General features: G+C 34.3%; 3 protein-coding genes across 7 annotated transcripts; 1 reads left to right on the top strand and 2 right to left on the bottom strand.

Annotated features, from left to right (window-relative positions):
* Positions 1-108: 108 nt before the first annotated feature.
* On the bottom strand, positions 109-7033 carry LOC143447511 (potassium channel subfamily K member 10-like). Of its 5 annotated transcripts, none has more exons than XM_076947661.1 (7): positions 6780-7033; positions 3393-3507; positions 3116-3270; positions 1541-1721; positions 1174-1296; positions 422-517; positions 109-280 (listed from the first exon to the last, which is right to left on the bottom strand). In XM_076947661.1, the coding sequence occupies exons 1-7, from the start codon at positions 6882-6884 to the stop codon at positions 246-248; spliced, it is 810 nt and encodes a 269-aa protein (XP_076803776.1). In that variant the 5' UTR covers positions 6885-7033; the 3' UTR covers positions 109-245. The 5 variants fall into 5 exon arrangements, with proteins under 5 accessions (XP_076803776.1, XP_076803777.1, XP_076803774.1 ...); XM_076947662.1 differs by having other exon boundaries at positions 3393-3488; positions 6780-7027; XM_076947659.1 differs by lacking the exon at positions 6780-7033 and adding an exon at positions 4005-5251.
* A 1934-nt stretch (positions 7034-8967) lies between these two features.
* On the top strand, positions 8968-23627 carry LOC143447510 (uncharacterized). The gene is made up of 10 exons (XM_076947658.1): positions 8968-9216; positions 9343-9412; positions 9661-9875; positions 10119-10283; positions 10693-10791; positions 11096-11369; positions 22136-22321; positions 22402-22573; positions 22704-22843; positions 22941-23627. Exons 1-10 carry the CDS (start codon positions 9070-9072, stop codon positions 23156-23158), a joined length of 1686 nt encoding a protein of 561 aa, XP_076803773.1. The 5' UTR covers positions 8968-9069; the 3' UTR covers positions 23159-23627.
* On the bottom strand, positions 11365-18013 carry LOC143447509 (uncharacterized). The gene is made up of 4 exons (XM_076947657.1): positions 17430-18013; positions 14098-14802; positions 13257-13469; positions 11365-13083 (listed from the first exon to the last, which is right to left on the bottom strand). The coding sequence occupies exons 2-4, from the start codon at positions 14772-14774 to the stop codon at positions 11838-11840; spliced, it is 2136 nt and encodes a 711-aa protein (XP_076803772.1). The 5' UTR covers positions 14775-14802; positions 17430-18013; the 3' UTR covers positions 11365-11837.
* Positions 23628-24262: the final 635 nt, after the last annotated feature.

Here is a 24262-nt window from a genome sequence, read left to right as displayed (position 1 = left end):
AAATTGAGTGTAATTTTTTAATCTTTCTCCGTTATATTTTTTATTTGAAACTAGATATATATTTATATTTAGTTTAAATAGAAACCGGAAGTGACATGGCATCAGATGTCAAAAGAAACATAAATGTACATTTTATAGTAGTACTTCACTGTACGAGACAAAATTATGCATGGCTGAATCATGTTAATTGCAAAAAAAAGATTAAATCATTGCAACAATAATGCGTGTTTTCATAAACTTCCACTTTAGCACCAGAAAAGAAAAACCATAAAACTTATTCCTAAAAAAACAAAAACACCAAAACCGAATGTGTGGTATGACAAGGCTCACCATACAAAGTGAGTTTGGTTAATCTGCAAATTCTGATATTAAGTATAGATTTCTTGTACATCAACACTGGAACTGTTTTAATGGTTGCTACCTTCTTGCTCCGTAAGATTAGAAGAATCTTCTGGAGTAGTTTCGGTTTTTATTTGATGGACTTTCTTCTGCCTGCGCCGGTCTTTTCTTGATTTTGCTAATTTATTAAAGTATGGTATTTTAGAAAAAAATATTTGAGTATCATTGGAAAGTTCTTGCTAATTTGTAAACTATATGTTTGTACATATACAAATGTACAGTATTGGTAATTTGTGCTTTAATTAACAATTCATCTCTTTAACAAAGTTTTGCTGTCATTTCAGAGTTGTTTGACAATAAGTTCATAAACATACTGAAAAAAAAACATGCATGATCAAGATTTCTATGAATTTTAATGCAATATCTGATTTTGGAAGGCTTATGAGAAATACATTGTATTTGAAATAATTATGTAGAGATATCTTTTCAAACTTATAGGTAAAATGTGAATCATAAAAGAAAAATGTATTTTAGTAAAACCAAATTAAAATTTAAGTGTGTATGATATTGTTAGTTTCTCCATAGCTGGACTAGTCTTAGCATATGATACCATACGATTGCTGTGACTAGTTCGAGCTGTCATCATTATCTGTTTTAAACGGTATAACCATTTCAAATAAAGCTCAAGGTTGAACCTTAGAATAAATAGGTGTTTCCTCTTGTGCATCTAAGCTTCCATTGACTATACAAATTAAAGGTTTAAGATTGCAGATTTATCATTTAGGCTACTGAAGTGACAGTGTTTAGTTTATACGCTGCACTATTGTGTTTTACCTCTTTGTCTTAGTCTCTCCGATGTGAATTGTACAAATGTAGCCATAAATGCAAATCCAAACAACATCCACAAATAAACCATAATGCGGTACAAAGGAATATAATCAATGTCAGGGTTTTCTCCTAATAATGAAAACATGATCTGAGCATGAGTATGGATTAGTTTTATAGTTGTCTGGTTTATAAATTGGTTTAAAGTAATACAATTAGATTATTATCATATTTAGGATTACTTAATACTACAGTCCTTTTAAGGTTGTTTATATCTAAATCAGAATTTATGTCAGTAAGTTTTACCTGGAGTTATAAATAAAGTGAAATTTTATCAATGTGAGGAATTTACTCTAAAACATTGCATATTTCTTACCAATAACATAATCTCCAAATCCGATTGTTGTTAATGTGATAACAGTGAAATACAGGCTAACTGTATAAGGCCATTTTTCAACTATGCTGAATATAGCTGCTGGAATACAACAAAACAATGTGAAGCCAAACAGTCCAAAAATGAAATATATGAGAAAGTTCTTTATCCAAGGTTTTGTGTCCTGAAATATAGATAAATGAGCTGTATGCAAAATATATAGTTTAGGCTAGTAAATCTGTTCAAAATTTAATGGCCACATTTTGTAATACATGATATCACAACTGCCACATCAGTCTAATTTGTATTTAACGATAAATTGATTAAATTTTTTCAAATACATGAGTTACCCAACAAAAATAAATAAAAAATTACAATTATTATTATAACTGATAACATTGATTGAAGTACGCTTTTAGAAAAATCACATCATGGTGTTTTTGTTTTACATTTCCTTTTGCAATCCAGGAGATTACAATCACACCTCGTTACGTTGTACGAGCTTGTTAGTGACACATATTTCTGGAAGCTTTCAGAGTTTTTTCTACTTCATTGACAGCTTGGTGCACAAAAATGATTTTATATATATGCTCAATAATGTAGCAGCACAATTACTTCTGTCAACCAAAAATTCCTTTTTTTAGTTTTTACGCACTCCATTACACAAAATGGTAAAATTTTGCAATCTCTACTGGTAAAATTTTGCAAGCTCAGCTTCTGTTTAAACTCTGAATGAATGTAACTGCGCCAAATTTAACCCACTTGTCTACTTTTTCTCCTTAGATTTGACTCCCGCTCTTCTTTAGCATCTCAACTTGAGATAAAGGTGAGATCTTTTTGTTTTCACATGAGGAGCTCACTTGCAATTAGCTCACTAGAATACCTTTTTTCTTGCTTTTTAACTTAAACGTTGAGAAAAATGTAGAGTTGCCTCAGATCTGTTAATCATACTATCAGTAAATGCCTTACTTAAAGCAAAGTGTCTTATTCCTTTAGTGGAATACATTAATGTAAGAGAAGTGAGAATACACAAGAAAAAGTAACAAGCATTTTTAAATTGGTGTTGAATATATTTTTCAATAAAATAGAATGAATGAAAGTTGAAACATCAAGTGATCTGCATTAGAGATCCAAGTTTGACTTCAAGAAACCTGATTTAGATTAGGGCTGAGAATTGGTCAATTGGTCTTGTTTTTTAATTATTAGCTGCTATATAGTTGCTAATTGTTAAGTTATCACACATTGTTCAATGCAGGTAAAGCTACATACTATTTCCTTAAGAAAATCTCGATGAAAATTGTTGCAAGGTATGTCATGCTAGGTTACAAATTTGATCGAGGAAATAAAATTTTCAATCATAAAATTAATTAACAGGGCAGTCCATTCCCATAATTTGATGGGTTACTGAAAGGTTTGTCCAAATTCTTTTCTATATGTACGCTTTCGGCTAGTGGTTAAGCAACATTTTAGTCACTCAAAGTTAAGGTTGGGATAAGAAATTGTTTTTTAAAGTTTTCTGATTTTGTTCTTACTACATAAAATTTTTCTTATGTTTAAAGTAAGTCAAATATGAATTACCAGTTTATCCACATGTGATGATAATTTTGAAAGAAAGTTGCTGATAACTTCACCAAGCCCTGAAAACATTATTGCAAATAAAGGAATGCCAACCAAGGCATAGATGATGCAAAAGGCTCTGCTCGTTTCATTTGATGGTACAATGTTGCCATAACCTGTACCATAAAAAATTGTGTTTAAACAAAACTACTTACTGGTTTCTGCTGTGTTTTTGTCCTCACTTATTAGCCAACTTGAAGATAGAAGAGCAATACATGGACTGAAAAGTAAAACCAACCTATAGTAGTTATAATGGTCCCTGAGAAAAAGAAGGCGCTCTGAAAATTCCAAGTGGTTGAGCAAGTTACATTTCCCTTCATATTAATTCCATCTTCTGCAAATGACGACAAATTCTATGATAAATACCATGGTATGTTAACTTTCACATGACCAGAAAAAGTGTTATAAAAGATTTTTGTTTCTTTTTTAAAAAAAGCCTCAACATGATATAACTTAAGCTATATCTTAATATAACTATAAGTTAAAATATGAAATTAAAAGAATTATTATATAATGATTTAGGCCGCAGGTCTATTTTAGAGGTTAAAATGATTCACTTTTAATAATTTTGCAGCATAAGTTGCAGTTTATTTCATACTTTTAATTTATAGCTAGGGAAAATGTTTTTTGGTCTTGTTTAGTTAATGATCCAGTTTGTCAGACACCATTTTGTCTTCTATATAACCTAAACCCTTGTAGATGTTTGCAGAACAAATATTTAGCGCAAACATGGCGCCAGAATGAGTAAATAGAACATAAAATTACAACATGAGTCCTTCAGTTATGTATCACTTGCAGGCATTGAAATTAAATCTGTTATAACATCTTTTAGATATTAAGATAATCATACAGAAATAATATCATCCATCTCTTTAAAAAAATCTCTGGGTTTTGACCGATTCATCAGTTCTTGTTTAAATGCAATGGCTTCTTGGCATCGTTGGTTGTTTGTGTTTTTTTCCAGTGCTTGAAAGACCAGAGCTCCAAACAACATATATACAAAATATGCTATGCATAATGTGAACAAAGTTTTATAATTCATATTCTCTACCAGTGTAAATCATACAGAGCTCTGTCGTATAAATCAAGGTAAAAGGTCTCTTGGACTTGAGTACAGTGCAAACTTCATTAGCTTGCCATGCTTTAACATGAAATTCTAGGCAACTTTACTCGTCCTAGCAAATTCCATATAAAAATACCTATAAATAGCTATGGTTAACTTTAAGCCTATTAACTCAAAATTTTACATTTAACTTGAAGCTTTAAAGGTATTTTTGTGGTCTTCAAAGCCTAATGGTATTCATTTTCTTAAAAAATTGTTAATTAATTTGTGATAACCACAGCGACTTGATTGGCTTTGTGGATTCACTTTCAAGACATACTTGTTTAGGAATTAGAATCAAATCATTTACAAATTTTATATAAAATAAAAATGTATGTACAGTTAACTTTTCGAATATATATATCTATAATTTCCCTGTACCATTTTCATGTTCTTCAGCCACCGAATTTACTAATTTTAGATAACTTGAAGTAATTTAATCTCTTCCTTCAAGCTTTAGTTAATGAGATTACCCTACACTAACGTAGTCTCATATTTTTCAACAGATATTCAAAATGTCCATTCCGCAAACTCTGTTTACAATTACCGATAATACAGTTGTAATAAGCATACAGGTGGTATGTTCTGTCAAAAACCATTTGCATTGTTTTATGTGTGGCAAAAATCTGAAGCTGCGCTTCGTTATGACATTCATGGTAAATAGTGTGGTAACAATCGTAAATTCAATAGGATATGGGAAATATTTCGAAAGGTTGTCACAACTGCCATTCTTGCATTTGAAACTTTTCAGCAGCAGGGTGACATTTATTTAGAGTCAAACTCATTCAGCTTCAACCAGTGTAAGAAGCACATACAGGGAAAGCAGCAAACAAACAAATTGTTTTACAGTGACCTAATTAAAAGTATTTTGGGGCAACTCGGTCCATTTATTGCTTCGATGTAAAACTTTCTGGAAAGATTTCAAATCATGCAGCTTGAAATTTTGGTTACATAAGTTCTCAAATATTTCCACAAAATTTGAGATATTTTATGAATTTTTCAACATACAGTTACAGATTTAAACTTTTAAATATTGTTTTGAAATTAAGAAAGAGTTAACAAAAGCTTTCGCCATTGCTTTTTACTGAAAAAAACATCATAAACATTTGGTAGCTCCTTTTAGCCTCTTTATGCTACCAGCAATTATGTTTTATTTCATAAGCTTAAATTTATTTTTAAATAAACGAATACATTAGAATGATATTATTTTTAAGTTGCATTTAACCATGAAACAAATAGGAAGATAATACCACCACATTTAAAGTCATACCCCGAAAATGAAGGTTTTATATGCTTTTTAACAACCAAAACATACAAGACCCAAATAAGATGTAAAACCTGATGAGTGATTGAAATGTAAATTGGACTTAGTGTAACTGTTAACTGTCAGCTATCAGATTATATTACACATATGTTTAATCCTTCGCTTTGTACACTTTTAATAACTATGCTTATATTGCAATGGGCACTATATTACCTTTACACTTTTTTGAAATTTTTTTAATATGCGTTATCAACTTATCATGGTAGGCCTGGTGCTTTCATATTTATCAGGACTGTTAAATTTAGGCAGACCTTATTTCACTGGTAAATTGTACATTCAGGGTGTTTTCTCTTGATTCGTTATTAACCTAAAGAATGTCATATATTAAACAAAAGCATATCATGATTCAATTTCCACTTGAAATAACTCATTCCTTAATCCAACTAAAATTAATCAAATTGTGTTTGTTTTCTCACCCAAGTGCTTATTTCAAGCATCAAATTCTGCCAGTAAAATAACAATATACAAAAATTGTAAAATAATACTTTTTAAATTATTAAATAGAATTTACTACACTGTGTTTGAAGAAATTGTTATGAGTGATGTTGCTTCATTTGGAAAAATAAATCAGAAGCTATATTTTAAATAGTTTGTTATGGAGTAAAAATATTATTGTAGCTTTTCTCATTATGTTATGCAGTACCTGAGTAAGTATAAAAATCTCAGAGGCAATATGACTGAGCACTTCATTAAATTTTCATTATAATCCAATGGATCCTTAATTTATTATTAATTCAATATTTTCCAAAAGCAAGAGTTTTATGCAAATGATATTACAGAAAGAAGTTGTGAATCTTAAAACTACTGGTTTCAGCCATTTTAGATATTTACCAAAGTACTATTGTGTTGAATTCCATGTACTACAAATACCATGCTCTTACATGTATACTACAGCAGTAGTACAATATCACATGAGCTCAAATTTTGAACATGTAGAAGTTAGAATTAGCAAACGTTTATTGTAGACATTATAACAAATCTAATGCTTATGTTTACACAAAGTATTGGTTTAATATGGTATGATATAATCTTTATGCTCCGTTTGATTAAAGTCTTTCCATCACTTAAATTCAGCAATGATTCTTCATCGCTCGAACCCCAGTTATCGAGCTAGCCGCTGTTTAAGTTTGGATTGTCACACATTTTTATGTTTTATTCTTGAATTGTATTGGCGGAATTTAGATCTTTTCACCACTTACCAGGTTTACTGCACAGGAGCAAGCCTCGTTAATGCCTTGTCCAATAGTATTACAGCGGTATGGAATACGGGCCACGTTATTGTAAACCCAGTGCTCTCTAACCATTCAGTTCACGAGCCATCAGTTACGCGCTTGGCGGCCGTTTCTTGAAAGGTAGTATTAGTTAGTCTATTCTAGGGTTGTAACCAAGTCGAGTCAATTTAAGTTATGACTCGATTCAAGTCGAGCCGGTTTAGATTGCGAGTAAAGTTAAATGATTTAACTTAAAAACTGTTCTGAGGTAACACTATGCGTTGCATTAAATTGACTATTACAACGTCATGGCTCTCTACAAATTAGTTTGGTTGATACGTTTTTCAGAGGGTTGTATTTTTTTTAAACAGGTTCGTTTTTGTTACCTATAAAGTTGTTTTTCTTGCCGTCGCAATCGTCATAACGTGACTCGAATCATTTTGAACTCGAGGCATTTAGGACCTTTGACTCAATTAAGTCGAGTCATGAAAAAACATGACTCGAGTTACTTCAACCCTGATCGATTCTTCACTCACAAGAATTGCCTTCTTTTGAGTGCTTTTTCATTCCCATTGGTGCTCTGCGATCTAAGCAGCGTGTTATCTGTGTACTCAAAAGCTTTCACAGAAATAAAAGGTTGTTTGTCAAATTTTCTGACCTCAGTGTTTTCGCTGAAGGATACTCCCCTATCAAAATCCTGTCTTTTGCTCGTTCAATCATTGTTGACAATAATAGTGTTGACTTTCCAACTTGACACCAAATACCACAGGCAAAAATTCGTATGGTGTCATAATCTTCATTTTTAGAGTAAGGAAAGTTTTTGCACGAGTTTGGAACTGTTCAACAGAACCACTGAGCAAGAGCAAGCGTTGTTAATGACTTGCCTAAAATGTATTACTACTGTAGCACCACAGAGTATCGAACACCTGAACATGAGCGGATTTTTTCAAGCCCAATATTTTAACCACTCCGCTACCGAGCCGACAAAAATCGTTGAACAACAGCTAAAGCAATGCTATCCTATTATCCCATATTAAAGTAAAAAGTGAAATTTCAAATCAGGCTTGCATTATTTATCGGTTCCTTTCTTAGGGTACAGTTAAAACGCAGCTGCTACATATAAAATACGTATAAGTTTAGTGCTATTCCGCTTGTGTTATTATTCAATAAAAGATTTACTCTCAAATCACATAGAACAAAAATGTAAAAGAAACTCATTTAGAGACCATAAATCAACTTTTCAAAACAATATTTGATAAGCCATATTAGTAGTTCTTTTTCTAAAATTGAAACGTTTTCGCCGTCTTAGGAGTTTTGATTTTCCATATACATTAATTACAATATGTAAGTGTGTAAAAATTAACGTCTGCACTGAAACTCAGAAGAATCCTCAATGCTTATTGTCTTATTAAGAGTGCGTTTTGTCTCGTTTATTTGAAAAAATAAAATAAGTCGTTTTTACAACAGTTTTACATTCAAATACAGTCATAATTATTCTTATATGTAAATGTACAATAGTGTAGGTCTATTCAAACGCCATGTCATTCCGGTTGTGGCCGGTGCAAAGTACACTGTTTGGTGCAGTTGGTAACGCCAAAATGTTACCCATTCAAAAGGTTTACACTGAGTTTGCCGACCATTAAAATTAAAGTGAGCATCAGCACGCAAGATCTAGAAACCATGCTACACTTTATCGAAATCGAAATGGGCATTTCAACATTGCTTTATAGTTAGCCTACAGTATTAAAAGGTAATTTATGAACAGTCAAATTCGTCTATAAAAGTTGTCAATTTGTATTTGCATATTTGAAAAATTTGCATGAACAATCTATTGATTCACATAAGCTGTGATCCAGCAAGCACACTTACACTGTATTGTGATTAGGTTTTGTGATACCCTGGAAATTGGGCCAGACATTTTCCCCACCTATTAATCTATACTTGAAAACATAGCCTGTCTAGTTTTATTCGATTTCACTGGAACGCTAAAGTAGGAATAAAAATAGCGCCAAGGCCTATTGAGGAAACGTCGTTATTGGTTTATTGGTTATCGCCTACCTTTATATGCGACCAACAATCTTATAGAAAAGGTACTGAAACGTGTGTTTGTTCAACAATTGCTTCCGGTATTCTTTGCACAATATTACACTTTCCAAATATTTCAAAAATTGGTGTAAATTATAAGCCAATGCGGTCTTGCTTTCGTCCAGTGTTCCAGTTAATTGTCAGCAAATGTAGTGACGCTCAGGCTTCGCACTAAAACAACTGCTAGAAGAATATGCATAGACAATTTGTTGTAATTGTAATCGAGATTTTCATAGTTTACTTATTAAAGACAAGTGCCCTTCCTGGCAGATCTGATCCATCAACAGATTTGTCTCCTAGCGCCAATGCTGGCGGAAGAGCCATAAAGAAAAAAAATAAGGTAGCCTCTATAAGAACATATATAGTAGGCTCAAAGACAAGCGGTTTTAATAGCTGTGTGTAGCTTGTTGTAATGGAGGTACTAGTCATCTAGAGTTGTACTTACACTTTTATTTAATACATTCAGACAAAATCAGCGTGTCCAGATACGTGTAAACTTAAAAGGCGTTTGGGAAAAGTAGAACTTTCCATGAAAGGTAAGTATTATTACAAAACCCAATTCTTACAAATTTTGTTTTTAATAGGCATTTGTAATCTGTAACCGATATTGGCTTTACTCTACTATAAATTTGCTGCCAATGATTTCATTTCAGTAAAAAGATGACTTGCTTCATGAATTAGGTTCAACAAGCTAAATTCTATTATGCTCTTTTTTCGTTTTGTAATGGAATTTATAATATTGTTCTTGTAAGTTATATAAACGGCAGTATAATTTGGATCTCAGGAAAACTTTCAGAATTGGAGGAACTGTTGTCTTCCAACCAAGCTGTTACTTCTAATGTGCATCCAAATATCTCCGCTTTCTTGGTTGAGTCATTTTTTAATGAATTACAACACAATTCTAGTCATCACGTCGAGGAAATTGTTGATGAAGCAATAGGAGAGCTCAAAGCAACGCTCACTGAAAGTCAAAATCTTATAACATCGAAGGCTGAAGAGGTTGCCTAAAAAAAACTAGAAGCTAGAGAAAACCTTTATACATTAATTGATAAATAAAACCTTTCGTGCCTTGCCAACCTGATTATTAACCAATATATTTCTGAATCAGGATTTTATTTCTTTGAGTATTTTAGATGCTTCTGTGCATGAGTGTAACCGTAACAGTATTTTGGAAGGGTAAAATATTTGCATGTAATTGTTAACACGTCTTTAACAAAACAGTTTCATCCGTTGTAAATTCAGGTTGATGAGCTTGTGCGAACCATTCCTATAACTTTGATGAATATAAATCCTGTGCCCCCTGACGTCACGTCAACCATGCTCGAGCTTGATTCTACCGTTCGCCAATTAAACACTACCCTTGCGCGTTTAACGAGGCAAAATGCAATCCTAAAGAGACAAGCGAAGGTAATTTGTAAAGGATTTTTCCCTAGTTTTGTTTGGTAAACAGTTATATAATTATGCAAAAGCTATTTTTTCGCAATTTCAACGGTCATTCCATAAAACTTTCAGAGCCAGATCTTGTTTTATAAAGTTTAAATATAGTGCATTCAAACGATGAAACCCAACAAGAATAAGCAAAATTGGGTGTTCGGTTTGTTAGATGGAAAACACATCCTGTGAGTGTTGATGCCTAAGTCTGATTGTTTGTTGTAAACCTTTAAATTTGCAACCCACTGGGGGAAAGTTGCGGTTGGACCACGGACTTCGATATTGAAACGTGTCGTGTTTTGTTAAGTTAATGTGAATTTTGCATACCAGTACCGAGGAAACTGGTAAATCACTTTGAATTAGTATTCGCATTCAATTTTTTCAGGAAGCTAACGAGCTTGCTGAAATTATTCGTGAACAAAACGTCATGTTGAGTTCACAAAACAACGAGTTGCGCTCAAGCAGGCAAGCAATTGATCGACGAGTAAGCTTATCAATACGATATTCATTATTCATTTAAAGATCATAGATTTGCTGTTTTGAAAAAAAATGTATTTACTGGATTCATAATATGAGTCAGGAATTTGTCAGATGTTGTTGAAATTTCTCTACTTTGTAAAAAACGGAAACATCTAGACTACATTATTTGTCATAATCCCAATATAGCTAACGTCATATCATTAGCACCTACACCAGATTGTTAAAAAAGTCATGTTTTTAAAGGTTCACACAATGTGGTAATTTAATACCTAAAAGTAAAGAACGTTTGTGATATCAACTTTTTTCAGTCGAGAGATTGCCTCGGAAGAATTCAAACTCTAGAGAACCTTGTTGCTTCCCTTAGTCGGTCCAATGGTGAACAATCCAAGGCGGAGACTTCATCGTCGCAAACGGAAAACACCCTTACAAGCAGAATTAGTGATATGGAGACAAGTGTTGTAAAGACTACAAGGAGACTATCGCAGTTGGAAAATTGGATTCATGACCTGGCACAAAGTGGAGGATTATCGCTTTCCGTGCCCACTACAACTGCCTTTCCACAACCCGAAACACCACCAAATGGTAAAAGTGAATTTTTATTTGGTACCAACATTTATTTAATTTAAACTAATCTGAAAACACGCCATTCTGATATGTAACATCAGAAGCGTCATTCGCTGACGTCTAATCAGCTGCAGGCTATACAGTACATGCTTAAATTAAATATGTTTGGAGGCACTAAAATTAAAATGAAAAACATCGTGATTATCATATGAATTGCGATTACTATACTTGAACTATGCAGTAAACAGTGTCGTCCATATTCTGTTACACATGTAAATTCAATAAACTATGTACAAAACGAAATCGCGAAAAAAACGAGTTAACACAATGGGGGCTGAACAGTATGAAATACATAGAAATATATTTAGTACAACAAATTTCTCCCAAAACAATTGAAAAAAAACGACAGCATAAAATATACAACAGAGTACAAGTAGCACAAGAACAGTGTTGGAGCTGCTTTTTATATATCTAGCAAAAAAACTATTAAATATGCTGAGACGGGTGCCAAAACAAGCTACTTGGTCGATTCGTGGTCTCTTTTCTGATAGAACTACTAGTTAAACTAAGTTTTCGGCGCATTATTCGACAGCAAGATGGTCCGGTTTGATTTCCAGTCAATTTTCGAAAAACTCGAATAATAGCTGGTCTAAAATACGGCATGCGTGCTCCATATATGAAACAATTCCAAAAGCTATTCGAAATTAAAATAGTTAAAACCACTGTCAACGCGGACACTTCACCGTTTATTTTTGACATTGTTTTATTTTCCGGGGTTGTGGATATTTGTGATGATATAATTAAAAAAGGAACAATAGCGAAGCTAAACGTTACTACGACAGCAAGCAGAGTTTTTGCAATATTTGACTCGTAAGAATTCGGTCGTATTAGTTCTCGTGCGCGAAAAATTGATGACTTTCGTCGCACCCTTGTAGTTGATCGCGAGTGCCGAGTGGTGTCACACTTGCGATCTAAACCTGAGCTTGTAATTGGTGTGCTAGGAGTGGTCGCAGTCTTTAAGCTTTGCCAACGTCGCGGTAGTTTTGGTGAAGGCTTTGAAACTTGTTTGATTGAGTCAGGTTTAAAATCCGTTTCACTCGAATATCCACTCCAGCTCCGTCGACATAAGATTCTTTTGGCAACATAACCGGCTGGGGGCCCTTCGGCCGCCTTGTTGATCTCATTCAAACTTGATTTCATCACATAACTTCTTGGTTGGATTAGGAGAACAGCTTCTTGTTCGTTGTTCTTATTTAACTGGTTATTGTTGTTTTCTGAAGCCTGTTGATAAAAGTTTGGAATTCGGAACGAGGAATCAAAGCTGTTTGGCCGTTTTTTGTTTCCGAAATCCGGGCGAGCAGCCTCAGCGATGTTGAGTGACAGTTGAAGGAAGTTACTGGTAGGCGATGTACGGTTATTTGTACATTTTTCTGTGCCTTCCGTATTGGATAAGGTTTCTGAAAGTTTACTTCCACGTTGTGTTGTTGGATCGGAGCTGTTATACATCATGGGCTCGGTAACCACCGGTGTTTCAGTATTGCTGTAGCGACTGGTGTGCGCGACTGATATTTCTTGATCTAAGTCCGTCTTACGCCGATTTCGTTTTGCACATTTTTGTGAATAGGTTTTCGACGAATTTTTAAACTTGCTTTTTCTTTTCCATAACGTAACGTACAATAGAACACTAAATACCCAAGTCAAAGCTAGAGGAATTGAAAATGCAATGAAATACCTGCAAAAAAGCACAAAGTGAACGTCATGCAATAACGTTAAGATGTATCATAATTTAATTTTAACAAAAGTTCACATATTAGCTTACGCACAGAAACTGTAGCTCATAGTTATCGAATGTGTTAAATGTGAGAAAACTTTTTTTATTGCGCCTATTTTGTATGCTTATCATACCACTGCAAGTCAGTTGCATACTCCTCACTGACAGATGGAATAACAAAAACATGTCCAACAGTGTGGAAATGATTCCCATGAGTAATGGCTCCAGCCACTGAAACAGATATCGCCGCTATCCAAATAAATATGACAACAAAAGTGGAGCGGTTTACGTTTTGTGTGCAACATCGCTCGGATTGAACGAAACTACTCGATCTTCTGAACGACGAACTGTAAAAAATACGAATTCTTTAGATATACTTTAAAGTAAGGGTCTATATATGATCACAAAATTGTCTATGGTATCTATGGTTCACCAAGTCAGAAAGAGATGGTGGTCAAAATTGTTTAACAGAATTTCCGTGCCAATTTGATCTTATAGCATTTTTCTAGTTTCAACAACCATCAAAATAGCTACTTTTTGTTGTCTGCAAAGTTATTATGTAGTAATTGTAAGGTTCAAATATTTAGCGATAACGCGTAAGTTTTCCTATACCTGTTAAATAGGCCTAAACCTATACCAAGGATTTATCCCGCTATATACAACAAGTCGAAGCGCAAAAATTATCGTTTGTCAATAAATGCAATATGTTAAAATAATTTATGAATTTGGGTTATAGTATGAACAACAGTACTGAATGAAGTGTAAGAAATTTTGAAAATAGTATAGTTATAACTTAGTATATAGAATTCTTAATTTGTGGTTTGAATTATTCCTGCTGCGTTAGGAAAGGGATGAACCCTAATATATTTAGCATAAACGATCATTGGAAAACGGCGCCCGCCGTGTTAATACGACTTGGGATTATGTCTTCAAGTAACTCCAAATAATTACATGTCAAAAGTAAAATCGACATACCTTGACAACGAAATGGAGCGATTGGTGACTGCTTTGGTAGAAACGTAGAATCGATCCGCACTCGCTGCTGCGATTGTGTATAACGACACAATTAGGGTGATTAAGAACACCGTACCCAAACACGTGGTTAGGAGATTCATTGTTGCAGGAATGTCAATTGAAGATATTTCTTGATTTGTATTAGCTGTTGCAAAAACTTCTTTAAAACGCCCCATAATAACCTGACTAGGTACATTTTCCCTAACAACTTTGGTAATTATCCATTCCTCGACGAATGAAGATTTTCTAACGGTGACGATCTCCATGTAAAAATACAGAGCAATTAAAGGCAGAACAACGGCTCCCATCAATAGATCGGCACACGCTAATGAAATGACGTAGGTAGAGTAATTTTGCATAGTAGGGTTGCGGCGCAGCATTCTACGTGTGTCCGGTGTACAGTTGATCACAATCATAATAGCGTTGAAAATAGTTGTAAAAACCGCCAACGTCGCCACGACTACGAGAAATCCATTCAGCTTCTGGCGGCAAGCGTCCGGCATACATTCCCATAAAGCAATTCCCTCACTAACATTGTTGAATTTTCCGCCTTGGTTGATACCCGGTTTGTGACAAAGAAAAGGACTGCAGAAAGGCGTTCGGTATTCCACATAACCACGTATTGTGACGTTTTCCATTACAGGTATGAAATTCAGTTCCTAATATCTCAAAAGTTAAAAGAATACTCAGCAAAGTTTGAAACCCTAAAACAATATCATACCACCAATTATAGCAGATCTAATAGAACCAACTACCGGATTTCGACTTCTTAACAAATATATTTAATCGGTTTTGTGGCCAAATATGACCGCAATTGCGTTGCAGCTTGCAGGTTGCAGGTCCAAAGCAAAAGCAAAAATGGAAGAAAAACGACAGCGTTTTACTCCTTTATGGCAATCGGCAGCGATAAAGGCAAAAGTTAAAATGCGTCACCAGAAATGCGATAAGCGATATCAATTTAGCTTAATATCGATTTTATCAGATCCCACAAGGTAATTTACTTTTTTTGCCATATGCAGGCTGGTCTTTGTTTTACCTGGGGGAATAAAGCCATGTAATAAACAGGTTCACTTGAATTTTGCGGAAGTTAAGAAATTATTTAAACGTCACTATTTTTTTGATATGAACGCCGTGCCTTATTATAGCTATACACTATACTTGAAAATCCGCATAAAGATTACCTCAATTTATGATTTTTAGTCAGAAACTGAAGCATGGGTGATAAATTTGGGAGACTAAATTTCCCTTTAGTCTCTTTTGATATGCGGGTAATCATGTACGGTTAAAACAGCCCACGTTTTTATTGACACACCCTCGCTGTATTTCAGCGAAATTGGACTCAGCTTGTGCTTATGAGGTCTCCATTTTCCTAATCGTGCGTCTTGTAATTAGGCAAAGTTATTGCCTTTAATCGTGATAAAGGTTAAGATAATTTTGCCTAGGGCTACACCATTTCGCAGAAGTAACACAGGTATTTTCATTCATTTGCCTTTTGCAAGGGAGGAGAAAATTTTGTGGTTAATTGTGCGTAAATCGCAGCGTGTCACAAGCAACACCTTAATAATTCTTCAGAAATAGTCTTTTAATTTTGGGTTTTTTCCAAAACAAAATAACCAACAAAAAGTAGCTCCTGATTTACTGTATCTCTGGATGTTATGGCGGCCGCGTAGTAATGATAATTTCGAATGACATTTATTTAAAAGAAACAAACAAATCTCTTCACGTAAGTACCATTTTGTTGTAGGAAACCACCTTAAACAGAAATCAACGTTTCCCTCTTGGATATAAATACATAAATTTAGACAATCGGGCTTTGAGAAAGGAATTGAGATTGGTCAGCAAACATGTGTTTTGACAAACTCTATATAGGCTACTACCAACTCTTATCAAATATCAACATAACTTTTACAACAAAACATATCGAGGTTAATGAATTTTACATCGGTTTTCGAAATGCCGTGTCTGCACTGGTATGCACTTGACGTTACCAAGCTTAATCAGAATTCCCAGTCATAATTGATTTTTTCTAATAATTTTGAATTAATGATTATGTTTGTGTGTGTGATTTGGAGTTAAGAGAGCTTTACTTATTCCCTTTTGCCATGGCGCGGGTAAAGAATCTGTTTCATTGAAGTGTGATTTTAAAATAACCTTTTATGTTGTGTCATGACATTTAATAAATCATGGTATTCGCGTGTGATACAAACCTATTTCATAAACATTTTCGTCTGTAGTTTTTTTATCGTGAATCCTACTTAGCATGCAAATCCAAGGTTAAGTTTCTCCAAATCTTAAAACTCCAAAGTTTTGTTTGCACATACTCCTTTATAGCTAATGCCAAGCTACAGTTGGCACACCCAACCTAATATGGCTGGGTCTGAAAGCTCATAATGGAGTAAGTATAGCTAAAATGGGAAAACCATTATTTTTTTCATGAACGTGAATGCAATTAAATTTATCCTGTTTGCTGTTCGTAAACATATTGCCATTTTATGATATTTTGATAACTTAGCCAGTTTGATATGGGATGAAAGCGGTGATTAGTGTATAGATTGATAAGCAAAGCATTGTACGATTTATTGGAGAAAATTGCCTATTTCTTCTTGTTATTTCAAAACAAAGCGTTTAGCACTATGTTTCGCAAAGTAAACATTATCACTCAGTTAGGAAATTAATTTTGAATTATTCACCATTTTTACCCAAATTCATTAGCACGCAGCTGGTAAAACAACATGGTTGGACAGTTTGCAGTTACAGACAGGAAATTTCTGCTAAACTGTACTTTTTTAACGTTGATGACGCTTTGAGGAATGAAATGACGTCAAAATTGACACATTAATACCATGTAATGCGCTTAATGGTTTAGTTTAAGCCTTATGCTACTGGGAAAAGATATATTTGCCGTCCACAACTAACGAAAATACTATCCAAACTAAGATATGCCATCATAAGGAAATCGTGCTGCCTTTACACCACAAGTAGATTTTGGTTAGTCGGTTACAATTTCGTTAATTGCTTGGCAAGACTATCCAGTCAAGCGACTAGACAGTAGACATACTTCGGAAATGCTGTGTTAAATCTTAGTTATTTTGTACTGAGCAAAAAAATAAAAACGGTTTCGAGCTTCCAAAGAGCTTTGCAAAATACTCGGCTTGCTGGTATGTTTCATGTCGTCGTAATATTACGGTTAATTTGGATATTTTATTAGTAGATGATGTCACGTACGTTACTGTAATGGCCTGTCCACAGAACAAATATAATAGATTGGTGTCAAAAATATATTATCTACTAACCAAAACACTAAAAGCTATACCAAATCCGTAGCGCCAAATGGCAGAAAGTTCCATTATGACGGTGCATGAGAAACACACAAAGATTTGTTTTACTTAAATTTCTATCAACCTATAAATAGTAAAATTCACTGTTGGCAAAATTAGTGTTGAGTAAATACTATAATTAAGCAATTCTTTATACAGACTCAGACCAACGATTTTAAACCGCTCTGCGCCTTTTCCGTACTGACTATTTCTACTCACCTATAAAATCTCCAACCACCGTTGGGTATAATTTTTTGTCGTACCACCACAATTTTATCTCGCTAATTGCCCTGTGTCCTGGGTTCGAAATGAATAAAATGATGCAGTCTGAATTGTTCGTCGTTATACTTTCTTCGAAAACGGTTTTAATTGTGGTTAAATTTATAGGTTTGGCGTGCTTGGCGATGTTCATATCGAAGCTTAATAATATCTTTATACACATAAACGTATATTTTGCATGGGCTACATCGTAACTAAATAATAGGTTATCCTTCATGGTACTGATCTTGTTCTCGTCAAAGATTGCCACACTATTCTGAACTATTCTTATTATTAACAAATATTATTTTTGTCTTACTGTTAAAACTCCATTTACTTTATTTGTAAAGCAAGAATGCTTAAAAACCTTTTTATCTCCGAAGCCAAATCAGCAATAACTTTTAGGACACTGCACGTGATTGAATCCGTTCCTTTTAAGCTGATTGTATCACCGACAGCGAAAATGCTTAAAAGCTGTTGACACCCTTCATTCCCGGTGGCGCGTTAAAATCTAACAGTTTATGAAGGTTACCTGAGTATCCATACATGTTACAGATGGTACATACCATCAGCAACCGATCATCCAAAAATTGATTATCTATCTATGTAATAAAAGGTCCTATGATTCCTATCTCAAACTTTTGTCACTTTTAATTTCATTTTCCATGTTCTTAGGTGCTTTACAACTGACTATTATAAAAAAAAATCATGCCACACCAGAATATATGCAGCAATAAGAACGTAATAATTTCGATAATATCATGCAATATGCAGAATTACCATAACTTTAATACTTTAAAGTCATAAATAATTTTAACGCGGCTGGTGTTAACTTACAGCGCATTGGGCAAAAAAACGCGAAGTATGTTGCATCGTGAAAACGTTTTGTAAGGACTTTCACATGACTCACAAATGTGGTTATGATTCTATCTTACCATTTACGTCAGCACTTCAATTACTAAATACTTCACGTCACTTTGCATTTCAAACCTTGGTGAGAAACAAAGCGGTCATTTAATTTGTAGCACTTCTTACAGCATCTTCCAAACGTTCATACAAAGGTGCAAAGGCATAAGGTATTGTTCTCTCTCCTCTGGTTTTGTATTCTCTGTTATAACCTGGTTTAACATGTTATAAACACATCATCAATAACTCATACAGCTTATTGACTAGACGTTATAGCCACTTTGTTGTGCGTGTGTCCGCGAAGTGGAACACAACTGGTTGACTAATAAATTTACAACAAGAAAACTGACTTTTCTTCAAGTGGCCACAAAAAGAAAAAACGTCAGTGACGTGATTAGTTGCACCTGATGTCTCAACCGTAACGATTTTACTTCAAACGTAAACGAGACATGTGCATGAATCAAAGTCGTGATTTCACAAAACTGAAAAAAGTTAGTGCCTGTCAAAGTTTTACTCTAACGTTGTACTTCACAGTTGTGTCTCGAATTGTTTTTCACTTCGATAATTATTAATGAATTGGTTTCGTAAGCAGATCTTGAATTACGCAATTTGTAATTTTTTGAAGAAGCCTCACTTCAATGCAAGGTGGCCGGAATGTTTTTGTGAAAGCACAGTTGCGCAACAGCATCACATGTAACGCCATTATTTGCAAAAAAGGATACTTTACAAAAAACAAATAAATTGCAATTGTCAAATACAAAAAAAGAATATGTTTTCTTTGCGGCGACAAAAAGGTGAACATTGAATCGATTTGATTCCCTTTGCAAGTTCGATGTAACAAAAAGAATTTGGAAATTAGCGAGTAAGAAATTAGCCATTACTGTCATTGTTTTGATGAGTGCACCAGTCACACAATGCTGGTTTCTAAAACAAATAGTTTATACTTAGAGTTCGTCACTTATTCGCTTTGTGGTCACACATAATCCTATTAACTTGAACAAGGTTTCTGCCGTCAAGCAAGTTGTAAAGATGTGCGGCACGACACGTCATAGATTACATTAGTCACTATTACACTTCAATTTTAGACAATTTTGATTTAAGTTAAAGGTTACCACAGATTGCAGATCTGAAATATTGAATTGTTGTTTTAGTGTTTATAAACATTTCACTTTCTGACCGTTGCTTTACTGACTTTACCTATAAATTGCTATTGAGCCCAAGTAGCTTTATTATAAACGTTATTATTGAGTACCAAATTTGACCCATCTATCAGTGTTTTGTCATCGCAATGAGCTAGCTTACTTTATAGAAACGCTTAAACCTTTCCAAAGCAATCTTCCAAAACTTCTCGCTGACGAATTGCTACGATAACGGTTAGATTTCTGGTTATCGCTTACTTTATAACATACTTCTTTTTTTCGTATTTGAACGAAAGTCACCAGGCATGTTGAACGTGACCAATCTGCTGATCGTGATGGTGATGGATCGATCCTCCAACTGCTTACGTGCTGGTATGAGAAGCAATTAAACAAGGTTCATTCACTGACAAGGAAAAAATATTTCGGACATGAGAAATTTGTTTATGCCCTCATCACTGTAATTCGGGGAAGTAACAAAGAACATCCTCAACAAAATAAATTAAACGAAATAAGAAACAAAACTGATAGCATGATAATCTAAACAAATTAAAAAAAAACTTAATTTTAAATAAGTTTGTAGAAGTAACCAATAGTAGTTCCTTCAGTTGAAAAAACAATGTTTACAAATGCATTTATAAGCTTCAACCGAAAAACCTTAGTTGTGTAGAAAACGTTGTTACTTAATGCTATTGGTATTTTATTTGGCCGACTCGGCTTTCATGGAATTGATTGGGGCTGATAAAAGGTTATTTTCGTCAAATGAAAATGAATTTACTTTGTTTCTCGCTTTCCTTATCGTAAATACGCACGTGTTCCCACCGACAAGGATTTAAGCAAGATTTGCGCTTTAAGTTCGCTTTTGACGTCATCTTTCGAAGCGTATAGCCAGGGTTGCCATCGGTCTCAACTCAAAAATAAGGACGACTAGGAAACGAAAGACGAATACCAGCTTAAACAGTGCACAACAGGAGAAAGCAACCAACGTTTCTAAAAAAAAAACGAGACACTATCTGCATGTTCTTAATTTTGGTATCTCTTTGGTGCAGAATGGTATACCAAAGGTGTCAAAATGCCCAAAAAATAAGGACATTTCTTAGAAAAAAAGGACAAACATATTTTCTAAGATATGGACCTTTAAAATAAGGACAAATCTTAGAAATAAGGACGGTATGGCAACCCTGCGTATAGCTTAGGTAACGAGCGTTTAGAATACACGCCAATAAGAAAACGCTTTCTCTAAAATAAATGGAGGATCTGGAAATATAGCAGAATACAATGATTAATCGATTTTCGAATTCTTATACACTTATGAAGGTACACCAGAATGCTGACCCCATATCATTGACACTATAGTTTGAACATCACCTTTCTGAACACTGTTGTTGTAGATTTTGGAATTTTAAGACCTTTCGTCGTGATTGCTGAATTGATTTGAAATATTTCCAAAAAGGCAACTTAGCTATAGCCATTCTAGTCAATATTCTTCGAGAAGCCAATATTTTTGTTTTCATGTTCAATTGAAACGATCACAAAAGTGTTTTAAATTTTTGTTTGACTTGTCCACAGAGTTTATTTTGTTGACAATCTTTAGAAAAATCCTTACAATGACTCAGCTAAGACAAGTGCTGTTCTTTAAAATGAGAAAAAATAGCGACCCGTGTAGATGCTGGCTATTTGGTCAACGCAAATAGCCGACTTATTTGGTATCATTTATACAACATATATTTAACATGTTAGGCTATATATCGTACACATTGGAAGTAAATCGAGTCAAATTAGGCTATATCTACCTTAAAAATCTAATATCCAACTAGCTTTACTGAGAGTTGCAGCAAGTAGCAAGAAAATCTTATACTGAAGAAACAGAATTTTACTAATGACAAATTCTAACAAAAGTTTTGCTATACCTTGTTTTGCAGTAGGCTATTCCATTTTATCAGTTTGATAAGCATTTAGTTGTTACTTGATCATTATATATTATTGCCTGTCACTACTCCATTTCCCGTAGCTTTGGTAATCGAGCCTGAGAGTTATCACAAAAAGACAATAGACCTGCTAACTGAAATCTATAGCGTAAGGAAACATTCTTTCTAATCTAAATTTAGTCTCAATTCAAGCTTTAGTAAACAGCATCAACTTTTGCACGTTTTTTCTCCTAACCTAAAAGGCCTGTCATAAACCATTGGTTCTTGGATGTATATGCTTGTGGTGAAATATAGTCACTTGCTATTTTATTTTCTATATTTCTATTGTAAGCAAAGCACGATTTGAAAGAACATATGTCATTTTTTCTCGTTTTCAAATTATAAAAAAATTTCAATTTGCGACACTGCAACCGTTGCAGTGTAGCCTAGCACTTAGTGATGTCCTTGTATTCAGACTGTCAAGAGCTCTTTCAAATGGGTTATGACGTTTCGGGGATCTATTCCATTCATCCATGGCAGGCAAGAGATTCTTTCAACGTGTATTGCGAGCAAACGTATTACGGCGGTGGCTGGACTGTAATACAAAGACGCCGAGATGGAAGTGTTAATTTTGATCGAGAATGGGATGACTACACATTGGGTAAATAAATGCTTTAAATGTTATAAATACTCTCAAGGTTCATAGACTTAACCGGTGTTGTGGGTCATTTCCTGTGGCAGGCTTTGGAGATTTAAGTGGAGAGTTTTGGTTGGGCAACGAAAAAATTCATCAGATGACCAACCAAGATAGCTATCGTCTGCATGTCGTTCTCTTGGACTGGGAAGACGAAAGGGCCTATGCTGAATACGAAGGATTTAGATTAAGCAGTTCCAGAGATTACTACAGCGTTAGGTATAACTAGCCTATAGGTATATATAAGTTTAATGAATTATGGTGCAAATAGTCGTATAACTGCGTCAACCATAGCCATTTGCACTTACATAAGAGGCACTGCAAACTGAGTTTTTTTGCTGTTTTAAAGATTTGGACGTTACGAAGGAACGGCTGGAGATGGTTTACGCGGCAATGCTGACGACGGTTCAAGAAATTTGTATCTGTCTCGTTTTGGAACTCGAGATTTGGACAACGATAGCTGTAGGCCATGTCTTTATGAAGGACAATGTATGAAAACTATCCCTATATATTGCATAGATACGAGTTGAATCACCGTAGCCGAGATATGATGTTTTATTAATTATTATAAACGGCCAATTAACAGCATTTGAAAACTGTGCCAGTCTTCATAAAAGCGGTTGGTGGTACCGAGCTTGCGCTGATTCAAACTTGAACGGACCTTATATCAGCCGGGCAAACTTGACCAACTGCGAAGGAGGAGATTGTTTAGGTATTCAGTGGAGGACATGGCATGATGAAGCAAACTACTCTTTGAGAGCCAGTATGATGATGATTAAACTCACTGGAGAAGATAAGAAATGAAGAACGGATTTGTATTCCTTGCGTATCGTCACATGTACCCTTTAACTAAAACAAAACCTTTTCATAATTAACTACAAATTTACTCCTAAAATAAAAAATCAAATCATAATTGTCAATATTTGTAATTGTCACAGTTAACCTATTCATATCAATCATTTAGAGCGCCAACAAATCATTCATAAAAGCAAAAATAATAATTTTGGTGAGTTTACTCACTAATTTTACAACTCTACTTTATGACGAACACAGTAATATTGTTTTGTAGCTAATCCTTTTTATTCTTAAAACCAAACAACAGGGAAGTCAGTATATTGTACAGTGTACATATGCTATAGAGTAGAGACTAAGTTACGTAAAAAAGACTACTAACTATCGCCGTTATTGCCGTAGTCTTTTTCTCTGGTGTTGGTTTAACATTTGCATCCAGTATATCACAATTCTGTAATCAAATACAAAAACGCTTGCATGATCTTTCCTGTAATTGATGTCTCATGTAACAATATGAAGTAAGTTATTTTCTTATATTAGTTTAGACATGTTCAATATAGGTGCGGCAAACCAGAGTTTCTTTCAGTTAACTTGCTTAGACTTTGAGCGACATCGATCGACGAATAATAATAATAAAAGTTGCTTAATTGTTAAGCGAAATAAATACGTTAGAGAAGAGATGGAGTAGTAGCGGTTGCGAAAAAGTCCGTATCTTTTATAGTTGATTTATAGGTAAACCCGTTTCCGTGATATAAACAGCTGCGGCTGATTTGCATGCTCAGTTTGTATACAACATTACGACACGTTAACATTTGCGACATTTAACAACCTATAGGCTGTTAAATCTTTAATTCGAAATTTTATTACAGAAATGTATTTCAGAAAATAAAAGGGTTAAACTTTCATTATAATAAATCTTTTAACAGTAATTAATGCGCTGGTTACCATGGGCTGCTGGTGAAACGGATGAGAACTTAATAGGTCAATGAATGACAACATACAACAATCCGCCAGCAGTTTATAACGAACGACGGGAAACGCTCCATCTGCAAATTCGTGAAGCAGTTTACAGCAACCCTTGCTGATTATAAACCATAGTTGTATTATCAGCATGTT

This window comes from Clavelina lepadiformis, chromosome 2 (assembly GCF_947623445.1).
Source record: "Clavelina lepadiformis chromosome 2, kaClaLepa1.1, whole genome shotgun sequence".
In the NCBI taxonomy this organism is placed as follows: Eukaryota; Metazoa; Chordata; class Ascidiacea; order Aplousobranchia; family Clavelinidae; genus Clavelina; species Clavelina lepadiformis.
Note: the sequence above shows the minus strand (reverse complement) of the source record. Positions and strands in the feature narration are given on the sequence as shown.

Coding starts and splice junctions, on each gene's coding strand:
- LOC143447510 (XM_076947658.1), top strand. CDS start 9,070: ATGCATAGACAATTTGTTGTAATTGTAATCGAGATTTTCATAGTTTAC. Junction 10,284..10,692: donor TCCTAAAGAGACAAGCGAAG/GTAATTTGTAAA, acceptor CAATTTTTTCAG/GAAGCTAACGAGCTTGCTGA. Junction 11,370..22,135: donor ACCCGAAACACCACCAAATG/GTAAAAGTGAAT, acceptor CCTTGTATTCAG/ACTGTCAAGAGCTCTTTCAA.
- LOC143447509 (XM_076947657.1), bottom strand. CDS start 14,774: ATGGAAAACGTCACAATACGTGGTTATGTGGAATACCGAACGCCTTTC. Junction 13,470..14,097: donor CGCTCCATTTCGTTGTCAAG/GTATGTCGATTT, acceptor TATTTTTTACAG/TTCGTCGTTCAGAAGATCGA. Junction 13,084..13,256: donor TATGCAACTGACTTGCAGTG/GTATGATAAGCA, acceptor GCTTTTTTGCAG/GTATTTCATTGCATTTTCAA.
- LOC143447511 (XM_076947659.1), bottom strand. CDS start 4,196: ATGAATTATAAAACTTTGTTCACATTATGCATAGCATATTTTGTATAT. Junction 1,722..3,115: donor CATCACATGTGGATAAACTG/GTAATTCATATT, acceptor TCTATATTTCAG/GACACAAAACCTTGGATAAA. Junction 281..421: donor TAATCTTACGGAGCAAGAAG/GTAGCAACCATT, acceptor TTGTTTTTTTAG/GAATAAGTTTTATGGTTTTT.